Genomic DNA, 22,131 nt, shown 5'->3' with positions numbered 1-22,131 from the left:
AGCCGCGGGTCAGACGGCCCGACTCTCAGACGGATTTGTTTCTCTTCAATGTAATTCTGCGCCTGATGATTTTATCTGGGGTTTCACGCCAATTTTGCCAAAGCGTTATGAGCGAACGCCTCAGCTGCTACTGATCTCAAACAGATCCGGTTTCTGAGGTGGATCGGGGAATATGCCACGCCGCTGGATTCAGGTGAACTGTTTTGACTGGCTGTCAATTATCAGTTGATTCTGGTACGAGGGTCAGCGAGCACCGGGAGAAAAGAGAACGATCGGGTTTCATAACACAGACTGGAAGGCTAAAAACACCAACCCTGAGAGCGCACAAATATTTGAGATTAGCCGCAGAGAAACTCTGACTCCGCAGATGTTTAGCAGCCAAACGCAGGCGAGAGAAAGAAAACACACGTGACCTTCCCGGCGCGTGTAAGCGAGAGGGATCAGAGGTCAGAGCCGCGTAACGTCTGACCCCTGGAGAACACCAGCCTGAGCTTCAGCAGCTCCACGACCTCGGGTGAACCCATGCGGAATCAGGAGAGTTTCTCCTTTACACGAGTAACAGGACAGCGGATCAGAACAGAACTCGCCTGTGATCCACATCAGGAGCAGAGCGAGGGATCAGGTGCGTCGTCTTCCTCAGGTGTGTGTGTGTGTCGTCTTCCTCAGGTGTGTGTGTGTGTGTGTCGTCTTCCTCAGGTGTGTGTCGTCTTCCTCAGGTGTGTGCAGTCTTCCTCAGGTGTGTGTAGTCTTCCTCAGGTGTGTGTTGTCTTCCTCAGCTGTGTGGTCTTCCTCAGGTGTGTGTGTGGTCTTCCTCAAGTGTGTGTCGTCTTCCTCAGGTGTGTGTCGTATTCCTCAGGTGTGTGCCGTCTTCCTCAGGTGTGTGTGTCGTCTTCCTCAGGTGTGTGTCTGTCATTAACACAGATGTGTTTTATTCAGGCTCTTAGCCAGACTCTTCAGACACACGACAGGGACTCTGTCCCTCTGAACACTGAGAGAACGGAGTGTGTGGCCACTGGAGGGCGCTCTGGCGTGGATTAAACACACACACACACACGAGGCTGTTAAACCTCATGTCCTGAACCCAGGTGAACTCTGGGTAGTGACGCTCTGGATCTGTAGGGAGGCAGAGATGATTCAGCCCAACATCACTCCCACAATCAGAACCAGATGCGTCTCAGCTCCACACACACCCGAGACACACTCGACACGACACGAGAAACCAGACGCCGCGTGTTTCCCAGACGCTACACCGATGTGTGTGTCGCTCTATCAGCGTTCAGTGTGTGTTTATGTGATGAGTGCGTGCTGTTTATTCAGCAGGATGTGTGTGTGTGTTTGAGCGCTAGCATGTCAACGGCACTCCACGATCAGATGCTTTTAGCTGCACATCAGACAAAGAGAGAGAGAAAGAGAGAGAAAGAGAGAGAGAAACAGAGATACAGAGAGAGAGACAGAAAGAGCGAGAGAGAGAGACACACACACACACACACACAGAGAGAGAGACAGGCGCTCTCCTCCATCCTCACACAGGCCACTGCCGTAAATATTTTTACATGCCGTTCCATTAGAGTGTGTGAGAGAGGCTTTTATTGAGGCGCCGAGCCCCTCTCCTCTGTAAACACTAGAGCATGATGGAAAGAGGAGACCAGACATACATCAGCACCTCAAGACACTCACTCACACTAGACAGACAGACAAACAGACAAACCTGTGTGAGTGTGTGTGTGTGTGAGTGAGTGAGTGTGTGTGTGTGTGTGTGCGTTCCCGTACGTCTGCAGTGGTCGAGTCGCAGGTCGTCTGCCCCACGTTGTCCTGCAGGAGCTGCTGCAGTAACTGAACCTGAGACGCGCTGAGAAACAGATCCAGACTGGACGTGATGTTCATCTCCAGACTGTGGCCACACACCACCACCTCCTGCAGAGAGAGAGAGAGAGAGAGAGAGAGAGAGAGAGAGAGAGAGAGAGAGAGAGAGAGAGAGAGAGAGAGAGAGAGAGAGAGAGAGAGGGAGAGAGAGAGAGAGAGAGAGAGAGAGGGAGAGGGGGGAAGGGAGATGACGGTCAGCTGATCATCACACACAGAACACCACACTGACAGAGAGCATGCTGGGACGAGAGAGCGAGCTCGTTTAACTGAAGCTGCCACTAAACAGACCTTTATTTCTACAGCTTTATACAGTACAGATCGTTACAGGGCAGCTTTACTGTAATAAACAGGAGAATAACAGAATCACTGACGAAACTTCATCAAATATGAGACAAACTTAGAGTCAGGAGTGAAGCAGCTCTACAGAAGAAGAGAGAGTCATTACTCAGATCGAGTTCTGTTCTCATCTGATAGTGTCAGTGCAGTCAGATCACTAATATCACTGAATATGAAGGCTATAATAATTGTAAAGCTGTTAACGCTAACCATAACACTAAACCTGAAAAGCGTAAATCTTCCTGCAGGAATTAAACAGGCATCTGACGACTGCGAACAAACTTAAAGCTTTTAAAGCTGCAGACACTGAATAACTGTCCTGATGCTCATTCTCTTTCCAGGTTTGAGTAAAGTGAATTCAGTGGCTGTTTGTTTAGTGATTTCCAGTATTTAAGGTCAAATATGGAACTTTACTAAAGCAAACAAACACACGGCCGAAGCATTACTGTGCAAAAGCCGAAAAACTGTTTGTCTCAGCTCAAATATTCCCAAAACACTCACACACACACACACACACACACACACACACACACACACACACACACACACACACACACACACACACACACACAGACACACACACACACACACACACACACACACACACACGCACACACACACAGAGAGACACGCACACACACACACACACACACACGTACCTCCGCTGGGCCATGATCCAGAGGCTTCCGGTAAATTACAGCTGGAGCTGCTGTGATTCGCACAGAGAAATCTGTGATGATCGGCGACAGGATCACTCGCTTCTCCTGCTGCCGTCGGATACTGCAAACACACACACACACACACACATTCAGTGTCTCTATAATTGTCTGTGAGTCTCACAGCACTGAACCTTCATCAAACCTTCAAAAACATCTCATAAACAAACTCAAAGGAGGACACAAACTCGAAACATGAATCAACATCATTAATGTTGTTTATCAGAGAACACACTCTACTCTCTGAACCCACACATTAAACACATTTCTGTTGTTTCTATGTTGCTAGTTATTAATACTGTAACCCTGACAGAAAACTTTCTGTATTTTTACAATTATAAAACTGTATTTACTTTATTTTTTATGTTTTTCACATGTCGCCAAAAAGTTTAGCTCACTTCTGGGTACAAATTTGTCCCCAAAATATGATTAAGTAGGTACAAACACACACACACACACACACACACACTCTCACGTGCACGCACGGCTCCCACGCTCCCGCTCCCACACATGAACTCCGATCGGATCTCTGAGAACATTTGTGGGCAGTAAAACAAACATGCGGCACTTTATAAGGTGCCACATCTGCTACTATTAAAACAATCAAACAGCGAAGCCTCTAATATTTATGGTGGCCAGTGGATTAGATGCAGGGAACTCTGGGATTACTGCCGGCACACGATTGGAGCGTTTCCACTGAAGAGCCGAGAGCGGATCCTGTTACCTGAACAGGTGCCAGAGAGATCACATGACCTGAGCTGAAAACCACCCGTGCAGGACTAACGCTGTTGACTAGTATACATATTCTACTTCCTGTCAGGGGATCATGTGATCTTTCGGCTGCTGTACATGAATACCTAGCATATCAAAATCGACTGCTGGCGGTAGATCACTTTCCTATTTAGCACCTAAACTCTGGAACAGTCTTCCTAACATTGTCCGGGAAGCAGACACACTCTGTCAGTTCAAAGCTAGACTACAAACACATCTCTTTGACCTAGCATACACATAGAACATTATACATTTCTATTATTCAAATCAGTTAGATGATTGTTAGGCTGCATAGATTAGGTCAGCCGGAACCGGGAACACTTCCTACAACACCCGATGTACTCGTTACATCATAAGAAGAATGGCATCTACGCTAATGTTAGTCTTTCTGCTTATTCCAAGGTTTACTGTAGTCAGCCGTATCCGGGCCGTATCCAGATCAGATGATGGTGGACCTGCGCCTAGACACGACCACAACGCATGATGTAGTCAGCCAGATCCGGGCCGTATCCAGATCAAATGGAGGACCTGCGCCTAGACACGACCACAACGCATGATGTAGTCAGCCGGATCCGGGCCGTATCCAGATCAGATGATGGAGGACCTGTGCCTAGACACGACCACGACGCATAATGTAGTCAGCCGGATTCGGGCCGTATCCAGATCAGATGGAGGACCTGTGCCTAGACACGACCACAACGCATGATGTAGTCAGCCGGATCCGGGCCGTATCCAGATCAGATGGAGGAGCTGCGCCTAGACACGACCACAACGCATGATGTACTCAGCCGTATCCGGGCCGTATCCAGATCAGATGGAGGACCTGTGCCTAGACACGACCACGACGCATGATGTAGTCAGCCGGATTCGGGCCGTATCCAGATCAGATGGAGGACCTGTGCCTAGACACGACCACAACGCATGATGTAGTCAGCCGGATCCGGGCCGTATCCAGATCAGATGGAGGAGCTGCGCCTAGACACGACCACAACGCATGATGTAGTCAGCCGTATCTGGGCCGTATCCAGATCAGATGGAGGACCTGTGCCTAGACACGACCACAACGCATGATGTAGTCAGCCGGATCCGGGCCGTATCCAGATCAGATGGAGGACCTGCGCCTAGACATGACCACAACACATGATGTAGTCAGCCGGATCCGGGCCGTATCCAGATCAGATTCAGGACCTGCGCCTAGACACGACCACAACTAATGATGTACTCAGCCGGATCCGGGCCGTATCCAGATCAGATGGAGGACCTGCGCCTAGACACGACCACATCGCATGATGTAGTCAGCCGGATCCGGGCCGTATCCAGATCAGATTCAGGACCTGCGCCTAGACACGACCACAACGCATGATGTAGTCAGCCGGATCCGGGCCGTATCCAGATCAGATGGAGGACCTGCGCCTAGACACGACCACAACGCATGATGTAGTCAGCCGGATCCGGGCCGTATCCAGATCAGATTCAGGACCTGCGCCTAGACACGACCACAACACATGATGTACTCAGCCGGATCCGGGCCGTATCCAGATCAGATGGAGGACCTGCGCCTGGACACGACCACAACGCATGATGTAGTCAGCCGGATCCGGGCCGTATCCAGATCAGATGGAGGACCTGTGCCTAGACACGACCACAACGCATGATGTAGTCAGCCGGATCCGGGCCGTATCCAGATCAGATGGAGGAGCTGCGCCTAGACACGACCACAACGCATGATGTAGTCAGCCGTATCCGGGCCGTATCCAGATCAGATGGAGGACCTGTGCCTAGACACGACCACAACGCATGATGTAGTCAGCCGGATCCGGGCCGTATCCAGATCAGATGGAGGACCTGCGCCTAGACATGACCACAACACATGATGTAGTCAGCCGGATCCGGGCCGTATCCAGATCAGATTCAGGACCTGCGCCTAGACACGACCACAACTAATGATGTACTCAGCCGGATCCGGGCTGTATCCAGATCAGATGGAGGACCTGCGCCTAGACACGACCACATCGCATGATGTAGTCAGCCGGATCCGGGCCGTATCCAGATCAGATTCAGGACCTGCGCCTAGACACGACCACAACGCATGATGTAGTCAGCCGGATCCGGGCCGTATCCAGATCAGATGGAGGACCTGCGCCTAGACACGACCACAACGCATGATGTAGTCAGCCGGATCCGGGCCGTATCCAGATCAGATTCAGGACCTGCGCCTAGACACGACCACAACACATGATGTACTCAGCCGGATCCGGGCCGTATCCAGATCAGATGGAGGACCTGCGCCTGGACACGACCACAACGCATGATGTACACGATGTACATGATGACACTTCCCTTAAATCTTGATGTACTCGCTACATCATAAGAAGAATGGCATCTACGCTAATATTAGTGTCTTTGTTTATCCCGAGGTTTTCCCGCAGCCTGCCGGATCCAGGCCGTGTCCAGATCTGACGAAGGAGATTCGCCTGGACCCGATGACAATGCAGTGCTGAAGTATCCACTATCCTCTCCCTATGGAGGATCCCTTTCCCACTCTACAGATAAAGCGCTGTGAATTCCGGCTCGCGTACCCCGAAGTGATAAAATAAAACAAAATTCTGTATCAAAATTTATAGGCAAGAAAAGTAGTTTGTTTAGGCTGGGTTGTATGAATTACAAACCTGCGCACATATTTTAAAAAGCACATAACTATAGAATTCTGAATGAGCATGTGAACGCCGTCAGCGTTAATCACAGGTTCGCGTTTAAAGTCTGATCATTTCGACGGAGGTGAATCAATCAAAGTTAACTTTAGCTGGAAGTAACATTATTCAAGAACCGCTATAACGCCAAAACAATCTGTTACCTTAAATTATATGTTTATCTCTGTAAAGCTGCTTTGAAACAACTCATTGTTAAAAGCGCTATATAAATGAAGATGACTTGACTTGACTTGTAGTCAGCCGGAAACGGGAACACTTCCTACAACACCCGATGTACTCGTTACATCATAAGAAGAATGGCATCTACGCTAATGTTAGTCTTTCTGCTTATTCCAAGGTTAACTGTAGTCAGCCGTATCCAGATCAGATGGAGGACCTGCGCCTAGACACGACCACAACACATGATGTAGTCAGCCGGATCCGGGCCGTATCCAGATCAGATGGAGGACCTGCGCCTAGACACGACCACAACACATGATGTAGTCAGCCGGATCCGGGCCGTATCCAGATCAGATGGAGGACCTGCGCCTAGACACGACCACAACACATGATGTAGTCAGCCGGATTTTGTCCATGAGGAATTGATTGGATGGGTGGATGGTTGTGGTTTTCTATTGGTGGATCTCCCTTGAGTGACAGGTTGCCCCGCCCCGTCTCAATGCGTCTCTCTTCATCTGTATGAGCTCATCGTCCTGAACCTTTATCAGCTGCGGTCGCCAGAAACTACCCAGACTTCAGTGCTCTATGATGCGGCTCACCTGCTGGCCATGTTCCACTCCAGCGCAGGATTCTGGGAGCTGCGCTCAGCGTCTGCAGGAGAACTGGCATTCGGCCCCTCACGCTCCGGCCGCAGGTCGTCCCAGTGAGCCGTGCCCATGTTGATGCACTGGAGGTCAATCTGATACTGACGGTCCTCGACCTCTGACCCCGGGTCACGCAGCACGCCCAGATTCAACGCCCGCCTGAGAGAGAGAGAAACAGAGAGAGAGACAGAGTTTAGTTGTTACATGATTTTTGTATTATAATCTTTTATTCATTATTATAATTTTTTTGCTATATATTTATTTTTTGCTATATCTAGCCATTTATTTAGTTTAATTATTATTTTCTCTACATAGGCATTACTCCATATTGTTTTAATGCTTTGGCAATTAAAAATTATGTTTTTGTCATGCCAATAAAGCTTTCTGAATTGAATTGACAGAGTTGAGAGTGTGAGGTGTGATCAATGCTGCAGCAGCACATACACACACACACACAGATCTGTGTAATATAGTAGCTGTGTGTGTGAGTGTGTGTGTGTGTGTGTTTGTGTGTGTGCGAGTGTGTGTGTGTGTGTGTGTGTGTGTGTGTGCGTGAGTGTGTGCGCGTGTGTGTGCATGTGTGTGAGTATGTGTGTGTGTGACATCAGCAGTGATGTGATGTGTTTATTTGCTCTGGCCCGCTGCGCTGCTGCTTTAAACACGGCCTGTGTTCCTAAACGCCTCCAGATGTGCGGAGCGCTCGAGGAGATCTGATGTTTCTCACCAGTGTTCATAAACATATTCACTGAGAGACTCCATCAACACGCATCACTCAGCCGTTTCTATGGTGACAGCGATCGATCACATTCACAGCGACACACGGGAGGACGACACACTACACACATCAAGACATATGTGCTTCATGAGTGTGTATAAAGTGTGCTATATTATTATCATGTAAATAGTGATAGTTGACAAAGAAATCATCATTCTGTCATTTACTCTCCATCATGCCATACAAGACTTTCTTTCTTCTGATATTTTGAAAAATGTTGGGAACCAAACAACATTGGACCCCATCGACTTTCATCAAAATATTTTCTTTTGTGTTTCGCAGAAGGTTTGAACGACATGAGGGTGAGTGAATGATGACAGAATGATGATTTTCGGCTGAACTTTATCTGTCTTTATGCTAAATATAGTGTGTGATAGTTTCTCATGTGAGCGTGTGTGTTTGTCTTTCGAGCTCCCGAGGAGATTCTCACACCACCTGACTCACGTCTGATGACATCATGACCCACACAGGCTGCGGTCGCCTCTGAACCGAGAACTGCACAGCAGAGATTTACTGCCACACTCAAATTCTCAATTACATTTAATTTAAACTAAATGAGAGTAATTAGTGGCGAGAGCAGCAGCGGAGAGACGGTACCGTGGTGTTGAGTGCGGATCCGCTCCGCAGGACACGCTGGAAATGACAGGCTGTGATGATGATGATGGTGAAGCTGGAAGCATGTTCTCACACTCATGTTCTCAGCCCTTCCTGCAGGCCAAACACACGCCTGTTCTCCATTAGACTGATAAGAGTTTAATATCCTCATACACACATCATCATCATCATCATCGTCACCGCAGAGCCTCCTCTGCCCTCCTGAGAGCCGTAACTCGCCGCATGTCGACAGCAGGACGAGCAAGCTGAGAGAGAGAGAGAGAGAGCTGTGGGAATAACCTGCCGCTGCTACAATCTCACTGGGTTTCAACTCGCATTTCAACATCTTAATTGCTCAGGTCATTTATCTCCCACCGAGTTTATATGACACAAACAGCCTGTAAACACACGACGAAAACAGCCATGTGCTCAACAGAGAGAGAGACAGAGACAGAGAAAGAGACAAAGAGAGACAGGCAGGGAGTCAGACAGGCAGGGAGTGAGACAAGCAGGGAGTCAGACAGGAAGGGAGTGAGACAGGCAGGGAGTCAGACAGGCAGGGAGTGAGACAGGCAGGGAGTGAGACAGGCAGGGAGTGAGACAGGCAGGGAGTGAGACAGGCAGGGATTCAGACAGGCAGGGAGTGAGACAGGCAGGGAGTGAGATAGGCAAGGAGTCAGACAGGCAGGGAGTGAGATAGGCAGGGAGTCAGACAGGCAGGGAGTGAGACAGGCAGGGAGTGAGATAGGCAGCGAGTCAGACAGGCAGGAAGTCAGACAGGCAGGGAGTCAGACAGGCAGGGAGTCAGACAGGCAGGGAGTCAGACAGGCAGGGAGTCAGACAGGCAGGGAGTCAGACAAGCAGGGAGTGAGACAGGCAGGGAGTCAGACAGGCAGGGAGTGAGATAGGCAGCGAGTCAGACAGGCAGGAAGTCAGACAGGCAGGGAGTCAGACAGGCAGGGAGTCAGACAGGCAGGGAGTCAGACAGGCAGGGAGTGAGATAGGCAGCGAGTCAGACAGGCAGGAAGTCAGACAGGCAGGGAGTCAGACAGGCAGGGAGTCAGACAGGCAGGGAGTTAGACAGGCAGGGAGTCAGACAGGCAGGGAGTCAGACAGGCAGGGAGTGAGATAGGCAGGGAGTCAGACAAGCAGGGAGTGAGACAAGCAGGGAGTGAGACAGGCAGTGAGTCAGACAGGCAGGGAGTGAGACAGGCAGAGAGTCAGACAGGCAGAGAGTCAGACAGGCAGTTTTAAGGAGTTCGGTTCTTTACCGAACTACTGAGGTGCCTGAACCCGGAGAAGCCTGGTTGACACGCTAGATGTTACGAGTGCTACGCTCACTTGATTGCCCTATGCTAAACAAACGCATGTAGACAAATGTTGATATCCAACGTGGTCCTGATTTATTGCCATACAGCGCCTTGTCCACAGCAGTTCCCATCAGCATAACAATACAAGGAGCCGCGCGCAAGCGGTCAAAAACCCTTTGCCCTTCCGGGTCAAAACACCTACCAAAATATTGTATTTGCTACCTTTATATTAAATTACAGACATGCGCCACCCTGTGTTAGAGAAAAGGAATTACAACCTGAATACAAAGCAGCACTTGGCTCTTACAAGCAGGGAGTGAGATAGGCAGGTTGTCAGACAGGCAGGGAGTGAGACAGACAGGCAGGGAGTGAGACAGGCAGGGAGTCAGACAGGCAGGGAGTGAAATAGGCAGGGAGTCAGACAGGTAGAGTCAGACAGGCAGGGAGTGAGATAGGCATGTTGTCAGACAGGCAGGGGGTGAGACAGGCAGGGAGTCAGACAGGCAGGGAGTAAGATAGGCAGGGAGTGAGACAGGCAGGGAGTCAGACAGGCAGGGAGTGAGACAGGCAGGGAGTCAGACAGGCAGGGAGTAAGATAGGCAGGGAGTCAGACAGGCAGGGAGTGAGACAAGGGTAAAGAGAGAGAGACAGGCAGGGAGTGAGATAGGCAGGGAGTGAGACAAGGGTAAAGAGAGAGAGACAGGCAGGGAGTGAGACAGGCAGGGAGTGAGACAAGGGTAAAGAGAGAGAGACAGGCAGGGAGTGTGACAGGCAGGGAGTGAGATAGGCAGGGAGTCAGACAGGCAGGGAGTCAGACAGGCAGGGAGTCAGACAGGCAGGGAGTGAGACAAGGGTAAAGAGAGAGAGACAGGCAGGGAGGGGCAGATCATTATCTCACTGGAACACTGAGACAGAGGTTGAACTTTGACCTCCAGCATGAATCATGTTGATGTAAGTGATCAGATGTGTAATGAAGCAGATCAGACACAAATGCTCACAACAGACTCACAGGAGTGTTTCTACAGTTCATCTGTCTGTCTGCTGTTATTGCTGTAGTGTTATTTGTGTCGTGTGTTCAGCTCAGTTTTATGCTTTATTAGTTTCTGCTCTCATTGAAACACATTTCACTGATATCCAGATCAACAAACTGAAAGCATAGATTTGTTCAATTATGACGTACAACAGGGAGGACGACACAAAGACAATAACAGCAATAGGAGTAGATATAGACAAATTAATTATACAAAGCCAACACTTTATTTGGTAACAGTAGTGTCACACACAACTGTGATGCTGGCTCCGCTGATCAACCACAGTGCGGAAGGTGCAAGTGGGCACCTTCCGTCCTCAGTGTTTCGTCGACTGGCCCACGACACCTCAAGAGGGCTCAACAGTGATTCTGGCGTCCCAGAGTCACCCCCCTCCGTCCCCCACTCAACTTAGCCCAGCTTACTTACCTGTTCATCAGCGTTTCTTTCTTTCTATTGTGCTTGAGATCCCTCCTGCTGCTGAGGTTACTCCTTCCTCGTAGTTCAGTGGCATAAACCCTTGATGTGACCTAACCATAATCTCCTAACCCCAATCTCTAACGCCACAATCTCCTCCGCAACTCAACCATACACGCCAACCCGTTTGACTAAGGCAGTCGAAGCCCCACTGTCGTCGTTAACCCTCTGGGGTCAGGGAAGACAAAGACCCTCCCATAATGGCCCTATCAGGTGGGACTGCGAGGGAATCAGAAGGCAAGGCAAGGCAAGTTTATTTATATAGCACATTTCAAACACAATGGTAATTCAAAGTGCTTTACATAGAAGAAATTAAAATAATCAAAACAAATAAGAATAATTAAAACAGTTTAGAATAAAAAATAAAATAAAGTAATACTGGTCCACGCCAATTTGGGTCACAACTTCTTTTATTTTTCTCTCGGAATCGTTCCTGATGCATCCCTGGCAAACAACCCTATTTGATGTTAGTATCCCTAACTGCCTGATTCACTAAATTCGGGGATCCCCTATCTGAGATGGAAGAGATTGAGCCGGTTTACGGTGCCACTGGACCTCTAGCCCAGGGACGTACTCTGCTGGGGTGGTGCTACACCAGTAATGCGCTTCCCCACAGACGCTTCGCATGCGCTGTCTGCTGCCGTTACCCTTAACGACGCTCTCAGCGACTTCTTATACTCTCAGCAGTATAACTAACTTATTCCTTCACTCGCCTCATCGGAGTGAAGACTCTCCCGCTCTCCTTCAAAATCTCTAACAGAGATTATTAAAAAATAATAATAATAAAAAAAAGCAGTACAGTAAAAACAGTCGGACGAACAATGGCGCAATGCTCATTCAGTAAATGCATAGCTAAACAGAAGTGTTTTGAGTCTGGATTTGAATGTGACTACTGTAGGAGCACATCTGATCTCCTCTGGAAGGTGTTCCAGCATAATAGCTAAAGCAGACTCTCCATGCTTAGAGTGAACCCTTGGTGTCTCTAGCTGATGTGATCCTAATGATCTGAGTGATCTGTTAGGTTTATATTCAGTGAGCATATCTGCAATATATTGAGGTCCTAACCCATTGAATGATTTATATACCAGTAATAATTAGGGCTGTCAGTTAAACGCGTTATTAACGGCGTTAACGCAAACCCATTTTAACGGCGTTAATCTTTTTATCGCGCAATTAACTTTGGCTTTTTGGCCTAGCAAACTTTGTAGTTTTTTTCACATGCTTTTGCAACAGGACGCGGCGCTATGAAACCCATTCATTTCAATGGCTTGCGCCGCGCGAGGACGTTTTGTTGCTTCGTCGACCAAAGCGCAAGCGGATCTAGCTAGACCGGAAAGAAAACAACAGGCACGACGCCGCACACACTTGTTTAGGCTTGCGAGCCGGCCAAATAGTAGGTTAACGTTACGTTTTGAGTGGATGACGAGAAATGGATGCCAATAAGATTCTGAATGGAAAGTTTACTTTGAAAAAGTTGCCAAATGGTTCCATTGACGAGACTAAAGTGATCTGTGTGTTTTGTCATTGTGAACTGAGCTATCATCGCAGCACGTCCAGTCTGAAATACCACTTGATGATGGCCAAGGACACACACACACACACACACACACACACACACACACAGCTGATGCGAATTCTCCGCCCCCTCGTCAATATCAGGACCTCGTCAGTATTTCTTTCACCCTTTTATTGATGGACAGTGTTACATTGTGTGAGAGATTATTTGCTCCAAGTGAGAATGTTGAAATAAAAGTGTGAACACAGTATATGCCAATGTTGTTTTCAATAAAAAACATTTGCACAAAGCAAGCCGATCCACTTTTCCATGTTGATAAGAGCATTAAAATGATAAAAAATAATGGGACAAAAAGAAATCAAGAGACATTTAGAATGGATAAAAATGTGCGATTAATCGCGATTAATCGTGAGTTAACTATGACATTAATGCGATTAATCGCGATTAAATATTTTAATCGTTTGACAGCACTAGTAATAATACTTTAAAATCAATCCTAAATGTAACTGGGAGCCAGTGTAAAGATCTGAGGACTGGTGTGATATGTTCATATTTTCTGGTCCTGCTCAGAAGCCTGGCAGCAGCGTTCTGTATGAGCTGCAACTGTCTGATGGTGTTTTTAGGAAGGCCAGTGAGGAGTCCATTACAATAATCCACCCTGCTGGTGATGAAAGCATGAACAAGTTTCTCTAAGTCTTGACTGGAAACAAAGCATCTAATTCTTGAAATATTTTGATGATAGTATGCTGATTTAGTTATTGCTTTGACATGACTACTGAAACTAAGGTCTGACTCTAGAGACACACCAAGATTCCTGACTTGATTTTTAGTTGTTAGACCCCTAGCGTCAAGGTATGCATTCAACTTGAGAACTTCATCTTTGTTTCCAAACGCAATGACTTCAGTTTTGTCTTTGTTTAACTGAAGAAAGTTTTGGCACATCCAACCGTTGACTTCATCAATGCATTGGCACAGGGAGTCAATGGGGCTGTAGTCGTTAGGCGATAGGGCTAAGTAGAGCTGTGTGTCGTCTGCATAGCTGTGGTAAGAGATTTGGTTCTTTCTCATTATTTGGCTCATTGGGAGCATATACAGGTTGAACAGGAGTGGTGGAAGAATTGAGCCTTGAGGGACAAAGAATGAGAGATTAAAAGAATGGCTTTTTGATTGTTTGGATTTATTTACAACAAAACATTATCTAAAGATTCATAACGAAGGACAAAAAGGCACATTATTAAACACATTGATCTAAACAGAGAGACTTTCTGCCATCCCTGAAACAGTTCCTGTTCAACATACCTGTCTTTTCCAAGGTGTTCGCTTTTTTCATTTGACCATGTTCATGTAGAGACTCATGTGAATGTTTAAGTCAGCAGGACTCATCGGTGGCATCTGGTTCCTGTAAAAAAAAACCCCAAAAAACAACTGTGAACACGCCGATATCAGGAGAAACTATCGGGCTGCACGATTTGGGGAAGAAAATCTAAATGTGATTTTACTGGTTAAAATTGTGATTTAAAATTCACACAAAATTTTTTGTTTTATATATATAATGAACACCAGGTTTGTTGTGCCTTGTAGGCATATACTTGTAGGACTGCATAAAATAATAATAACAATAATAATAATTTTACTTTACAGAAATGCAGGCGGCCTATAACGATAAATCATTAAAAAGGAACACTTCAATACACTACACTAGAGAGACATATATGGATTATCATGTTACTTCAAATGTTTTCACTCATTATGACGTTATGAAATGAGATTGGAGTAAAATCATGTAGCCTAATGTTTGGTACGTTTTGCTTTTCAAATGCACAGCGTGAGTGACCCAAACTCACAGCACGTGCAGAGAACATTTACTGAAGCGATTGAAACATTATTGTTACCACATTATAAACATCTACGTTTGAGCAGATGTCCACGAACAGTGTTGAACAGTAAACACGGGTCTAAAAATTGTAATATTCATCATGTTAGTGTAAACACTCATACTGCTTTTATATCATGCTGTGTTTTATATTATCGAGCATAAAAACATCCTTGTGTTGTACATGTATATTTATTTAGCATTGAAAGGTTTCCTACCTGTCTATAGTTCATATTTCAATATGTTTCTGTCGATTTCATACATTTTAGTCTAGCAACAGTTTAAATAGTACAATGTGCAACAATGGAACAATGTCTTACCTTAAAAATCTTTCTTATCTTCAAACCATGTTCTTCCTCTTCTGAGGTAAATCCAAGGTAAACTCACAGTGTGTCTTCCAAACTCGATGAAAAGCAGAGGAAGCATGAAGTTTTGTTTTGAGGTAATGAGGGCGTTTACAGGTCCGCATTCCTTCACATGGACGATTAGCATGTGGATCGCTTGTGCGCGAGTGGATGTGGTCACATTAGAGGTAATGAGGACGCGCCTGAGAAACTGTACCTCTCGTTGCTTTCATACTGATTACTTAAACAGAGAATATTTGTTTTTGATATGATTTACATAATTTAGAAATAGACACTTCAAGCTTTGTAAAAACATATCTCTCATGTCTGTGTGGAAAGTATTCACTGAGTTACAGTTCATTTTCTGTCCCATTTCAGAATGAACTTCACACTGAGAGACGGCAGAATGCGCATCATGTTTAATTTCTTTATTTTACGAAAAGGTGGACATTTTGTTTTTATTATGAGTGTAAACAAATAAAAGTAGACATTTAACAGTTTTGAATGATGTATAACACTTGCCTGTATGACAAAAATCGACTGAGTTATTTCTTATCGCACTGACCCCAGGGGTTAATGAACATGAATAATTAAACCTAACCCTAGTTAACCATAACCAACCCACTCGTTCCAACATCCACCAGCTGAGAAATATCTATTCTGCACTTCCATTAGAAATGCTTAACTCTTGAAAGAATAATCTTGAATTCAAGTAAAAGATCATTAGTTCTGTTAATGCCGGCTTCCTTGTAGTTTTCTTGCACTTTCAGACAAGAGATGTGTGTGTGTGTGTGGGTGTGTGTTAAAGTGTGAATTTAAGTGTTGTGGTTGTGATTCTCACAGTGGGAGCATCTCAGAATAGCATCAGAGAGACCACAACTCTGCCCTACAAAGCAAAAAGGCAGTAACTACGCAGAGTGCAGAACAGAGAAAAATGACTTAAAAGTTATCCTGTCATCCAGCCTAAGTAGTTGTAGGTAGATTATTGGACATGTGGCTGTTTTGTTAATTTATATAAGCTTATTCTTTGTACATATCAATCCTCATATTTAATTTGATATTTTACCCCTATTTTGCAGTTACTGTATTCTTGCTTTGTATTACTTACAAAAAACGTGGCACCATACCAAGGGAAAAGGCAGTAACTACAGATTCTCCAAAAACTATTTTGCCACAACCTGGCCTCTGAGTCAATACACTGTGTTTGAAATAATTGGAACCATTTGGACAACATTTTCAAAAATTTTGTGTTGCGAAACTAGTGTTGGGGAGCGGGCGTGTTACGGATATGTGGTGTAAATTTTTAGTAATCAAAAATCATGTCTAATTAATTGAAATCATGAAACTTTTATTATAAACTATTATTAAACTTATGCAATATTTTAAAAACAAACATTTTTGGTCAAACAACATGCTGCACAATGAGCTTTACTGTTAAAATTAAAACATTAAAGAAAAATTGTGATTATTCCTTTAAAAATTAAGTTTTAATCTTAATTTATTTGTAGTGTTAGTATTATTATTACATTGAGACGTTTCTAAATTCTACTGTACAGCAGTAATATATTTCTTGTCAAGTTAAACCGAACTTTTATTTTGACGGGTTGCCGTGAAGACCGTGTCCTCATATAGGCAAAAAAGCAGCTCGATCGTCACACACGTGCTTCAGCGCGCGCGCGTGTGTGTGTGTGTGTGTGTGTGTGTGTGTGTTAGTTTGGTAGGAGAACAATTAGGGGAAACACTGCATCTCAAACTAAATTTGTGTGAATAAGTTAGAAGCGTGAAATTGCAAATGTTAAAACCGTCCCGTGAGGATGCTGCGAAATCAGCTATGTGTTCACCATGGCAACAGTAACTACACTGCGCAGCAACACAGTTATTTTTTGTTAGGTAAAACATAGCAAGAATACAGTAATGGATGTTACTGTACTCTTGCTTTGTTTCACTAGGGCTTTTTGCAGTTACTGTACAAACGACTACCATTTTTCTCCAAAACGACACACATTTGAGATAAGATGTTTTGTCACATAAGAAAGGATGCCTTGAATGTCATGAAAATGATAATAACTCATTTTTGACCAAAAATGCAGTTACTGCCTTTTTGCTTTGTAGGGCAGAACTACTCTTTCTCTCTCTCTCTCTCTCTCTCTCTCTCTCTCTCTCTCTCTCTCTCTCTCTCTCTCTCTCTCTCTCTCTCTCTCTCTCTCTCTCTCTCTCTCTCTCTCACACACACACTCTCTCTCACAGACAGACAGACAGACAGATACAGTGTTAGGATTCAGATTGTTTTGTGTGGGTTTGGTTGTTTTGTTTCTCTTTAAAGGTTTGATTGGTGATTGGGGCGTGGTCTGAGAACACCTGAATCCTGTCTTGGCTCCTATTTAAGCAACGCAGTGCAGCTAGTCGGGCGCTAGTAAGTTGTTGCTTGAGCAGTTTGCCAGATCGGTGTGTCAGTTTTGAGAATGTTACTTTTGTTTCATTCTTCTGTGTCGTCTCTCCTTAATGTCACATCATTGCGCCAGCTGTGACATACAGACAGATACAGACAGCCAGAGAGACAGACGGATACAGACAGACAGACAGGCAGACAGACAGGCAGGCAGCCAGAGAGACAGACAGACAGACAGACAGAGAGACAGACAGATACACACACACACAGACAGACAGATACAGAGAGATAGACAGACGGACAGACAGACAGAGAGACAGACAGATACACACACACACAGACAGACAGACAGACAGAGAGACAGAGAGACAGACAGATACACACACACACAGACACACAGATACAGAGAGATAGACAGACGGACAGACTCACTGGTAGATGTCTTTGCGCAGTACGGAGCGCGGCAGTGGATTATCAGCCTGAGGAGCGACGCTCACAGATCCAATCTTCAACACGACCGTGTCTTCCTTCCTGTGCTTCATCTGTGAATCTGAACACAAACACACATCATCATCCTCCTCCTCATCATCAGTGTGTGAGTGTGTGATAGAGTGAGACTCACGTGTGCTGCTGGTCGTGTCTTCCAGAGGGCAGAACACCCGGATCACGCTGGTGTTGAGGTAGATGAGCGGGAGGCTGCTGGAGGACAGCGAGTGTCCCGTCATCGGGTGTCCGGCGGAGACGCTCTCTCTGACGGGACGCAGCGGCGGAGGGGGGGACACGTGGAAGACCTGCGCCAGCCTCACCAGCAGGGGGCAGGACAGCACCAGGTCGAAGGGTTGCGCCGTGAGCAGGATCTCGTGCAGGTACTGCGGCGACCCGTCCGTCCCGTCCTCGCTCAGCCTCTGGGACACTCGCTCTTGCCGCGCCGTCAGCTTGTGCCGCACGTTCCGAGTAACGGCCTGCGTGTAGGTCACCGAGAGGAACCCGTGCTGCTGGTGCGAGACCTCCAGAGCCTTCGCCGCCGTCTGCCGGACACCAGAGGTCAGAGGTCATACGCGGTTCAGATTCGAGCGATCAACATCAACAGCTACAATCACACAAACTCAAAGCAGCATAAGAACAGAGTGAGCTGAGACTGAGCGACATCAATGCGTAATCAGAGAGAGACACGACTGCAGCGCTGCCAGCAACACTTCACAAACTCAACCGGCTCATGAGTCGATGAAGCTTGAATTCAACCATAAACCTCTTTAAACGAATACACTATATTGCCAAAAGTTTAGGGACGTCTGCCTTTAAATGCACATGAACTTTAATGACATCCCATTCTTAATCTGTAGGGTTTAATATGGAGTTGTACACCTTTTGCAGCTATAACAGCTACAACTCTTCTGGGAAGGCTTTCCACAAGGTTTAGTGTGTTTATGGGGATGTTTGGCCATTCTTCTAGAAGCTCATTAGTGAGGTCCAGCACTGATGTTGGACGGGCAGCTCTCAGTCTCCGCTCTAACTCATCCCTAAGCTGTTCTATCGGGTCGAGGTCAGGACTCTGTGAAGGCCAGTCCAGTTCCTCCACACCAAACTCCTCATCCATGTCTTTATGGTCCTGCTTTGTGCACTGGAGCACAGTCATGTTGGAACAGGAACATCCACAAACTCTTCCCACAAAGTTGGGAGCATGAAATTGTCCAAAATGTCTTGGTATGCTGAAGCATTAAGAGTTCCTTTCACTGGAACTAAGAGGCCAACCCCTGAAAAACAACCCCACACCATAATCCCCCCTCCACCAAACAACCCCACACCATAATCCCCCTCCACCAAACAAACCCATACCATAATCCCCCCTCCACCAAACAACCCTACACCATAATCCCCCCTCCACCACACCATAATGCCCCCTCCACCAAACAAACCCACACCATAATCCCCCCTCCACCAAACAACCCCACACCATAATCCCCCCTCCACCAAACAACCCCACACCCTAATCCCCCCTCCACCAAACAACCCCACACCCTAATCCCCCCTCCACCAAACAACACCACACCATAATCCCCCCTCCACCAAACAACACCACACCCTAATCCCCCCTCCACCAAACAACACCACACCATAATCCCCCCTCCACCAAACAACACCACACCATAATCCCCCCTCCACCAAACAACCCCACACCATAATCCCCCCTCCACCAAACAACACCACACCATAATCCCCCCTCCACCAAACAACCCCACACCATAATCCCCCCTCCACCAAACAACACCACACCATAATCCCCCCTCCACCAAACAACCCCACACCATAATCCCCCCTCCACCAAACAACCCCACACCATAATCCCCCCTTCACCAAACAACCCCACACCATAATCCCCCCTCCACCAAACAACCCCACACCATAATCCCCCCTCCACCAAACAACCCCAAACCATAATCCCCCCTCCACCAAACTTTACACTTGGCACAATGCAGTCAGGCAAGTACCGTTCTCCTGGCAACTGGCCAAACCCAGACTCGTTCATCGGATTGGCAGACAGAGAAGCGTGATATGCCATATGCAAACCCATTCTTGAGCTAATCTGAAGGCCACAGAAGTTTAGAGGTCTGTAGCTGTTGACTCTGCAGAAAGTTGGCGACTTCTGCGCACTGTGAGCCTCCTCATGCGCTGACCCGCTCTGGGATTTATGTGGCTGAGTTATGTGGCTGAGTTTCCCCAATTGCTTCCACTTTGTTATAATACCAATAACAGTTGACACTGGAATATTTAGGATTGAGGAAATTTAACGAATGGACTTATTGCACAGGTGGCCTTGGTGCTTAATTTCATACAACTGTGGCCATGGAAGTGATAGGAACACCTGAATTCAATCTTTTTGGCAATATAGTGTATGTTTTAAACAATTTTACATGTTGAACTGAAGTGTCTGAGACTTTAGCACAGCACTGTATCTGATATGTGACGGATGTCCTAGAAAGAAACTATGGTTGTGTCCCAAATGACAAACTCAACCGTCTAGTGCTCTAAAAGGTAATTTTGTTATCCAGCATCAGATTGATCAACGACTCATATATGCTAAACGGAATCTCTAGAGCCAATGAGATCTCACGTCACGTGTGATTGAGCTTCTGTTTATGTTCACCGATCAAACTTTAAATGTAAAAAAGCCTTAATGAAATGTGCTGATCATATAAAGCGAGCGTGTCTCTACAGAAGATTAACAGGAGTGTTGCTGGCGAAGAAGCATCTAGAAGCAGCGTGTGTGAATCAGAAGCAGTGTGTGTGTGAATCAGAAGCAGTGTGTGTGAATCAGAAGCAGTGTGTGTGAATCAGAAGCAGTGTGTGTGAATCAGAAGCAGTGTGTGTGAATCAGAAGCAGTGTGTGTGAATCAGAAGCAGTGTGTGTGAATCAGAAGCAGTGTATCAGAAGCAGTGTGTGTGAATCAGAAGCAGTGTGTGTGAATCAGAGGCAGTGTGTGTGAATCAGAAGCAGTGTGTGTGAATCAGAAGCAGTGTGTGTGAATCAGAAGGAGTGTGTGTGAATCAGAAGCAGTCTGTGTGAATCAGAGGCAGTGTGTGTGAATCAGAAGCAGTGTGTGTGAATCAGAAGCAGTGTGTGTGAATCAGAAGCAGTGTGTGTGAATCAGAAGCAGTGTGTGTGAATCAGAAGCAGTCTGTGTGAATCAGAGGCAGTGTGTGTGAATCAGAAGCAGTGTGTGTGAATCAGAAGCAGTGTGTGTGAATCAGAAGCAGTGTGTGTGAATCAGAAGCAGTGTGTGTGTGAATCAGAAGCAGTGTGTGTGAATCAGAGGCAGTGTGTGTGTGAATCAGAAGCAGTGTGTGTGAATCAGAAGCAGTGTGTGTGAATCAGAAGCAGTGTGTGTGAATCAGAAGCAGTGTGTGTGAATCAGAAGCAGTGTGTGTGTGAATCAGAAGCAGTCTGTGTGAATCAGAAGCAGTGTGTGTGAATCAGAAGCAGTGTGTGTGAATCAAAACCAGTCTGTGTGAATCAGAGGCAGTGTGTGTGAATCAGAAGCAGTGTGTGTGAATCAGAAGCAGTGTGTGTGAATCAGAAGCAGTGTGTGTGAATCAGAAGCAGTGTGTGTGTGAATCAGAAGCAGTGTGTGTGAATCAGAAGCAGTGTGTGTGAATCAGAAGCAGTGTGTGTGAATCAGAAGCAGTGTGTGTGAATCAAAAGCAGTGTGTGTGAATCAGAAGCAGTCTGTGTGAATCAGAGGCAGTGTGTGTGTGAATCAGAAGCAGTGTGTGTGAATCAGAAGCAGTGTGTGTGTGAATCAGAAGCAGTGTGTGTGTGAATCAGAAGCAGTGTGTGTGAATCAGAGGCAGTGTGTGTGAATCAGAAGCAGTGTGTGTAAATCAGAAGCAGTGTGTGTGAATCAGAGGCAGTGTGTTTGTGAATCAGAAGCAGTGTGTGTGAATCAGAAGCAGTGTGTGTGAATCAGAAGCAGTGTGTGTGAATCAGAAGCAGTGTGTGTGTGAATCAAAAGCAGTGTGTGTGAATCAGAAGCAGTGTGTGTGAATCAGAAGCAGTGTGTGTGAATCAGAAGCAGTGTGTGTGAATCAGAAGCAGTGTGTGTGAATCAGAAGCAGTGTGTGTGAAT

The 22,131-nt window shown here is 46.4% G+C and overlaps 1 protein-coding gene across 1 annotated transcript in view; it reads right to left on the bottom strand.

Annotated features, from left to right (window-relative positions):
- The window catches only part of LOC130071250 (intermembrane lipid transfer protein VPS13B-like), a 117,797-nt gene that overhangs the window by 94,087 nt on the left and 1,579 nt on the right, over positions 1-22,131 (bottom strand). Inside the window, exons 2-6 of the mRNA XM_056235946.1 lie at positions 18,129-18,534; positions 17,939-18,056; positions 7,156-7,359; positions 2,859-2,979; positions 1,771-1,914 (exon numbers count right to left, since the gene is read on the bottom strand). Coding sequence (XP_056091921.1) covers positions 1,771-1,914; positions 2,859-2,979; positions 7,156-7,359; positions 17,939-18,056; positions 18,129-18,534 — 993 coding nt within the window. The remainder of the gene's footprint in view (positions 1-1,770; positions 1,915-2,858; positions 2,980-7,155; positions 7,360-17,938; positions 18,057-18,128; positions 18,535-22,131) is intronic.

Source organism: Rhinichthys klamathensis, unplaced genomic scaffold (assembly GCF_029890125.1).
Source record: "Rhinichthys klamathensis goyatoka isolate OS25496 unplaced genomic scaffold, OSU_Roscu_1.1 h1tg000434l_1, whole genome shotgun sequence".
In the NCBI taxonomy this organism is placed as follows: Eukaryota; Metazoa; Chordata; class Actinopteri; order Cypriniformes; family Leuciscidae; genus Rhinichthys; species Rhinichthys klamathensis.
The sequence above is the reverse complement of the archived record's forward strand: the minus strand, read 5'-3'. Positions and strand labels throughout refer to the sequence as shown.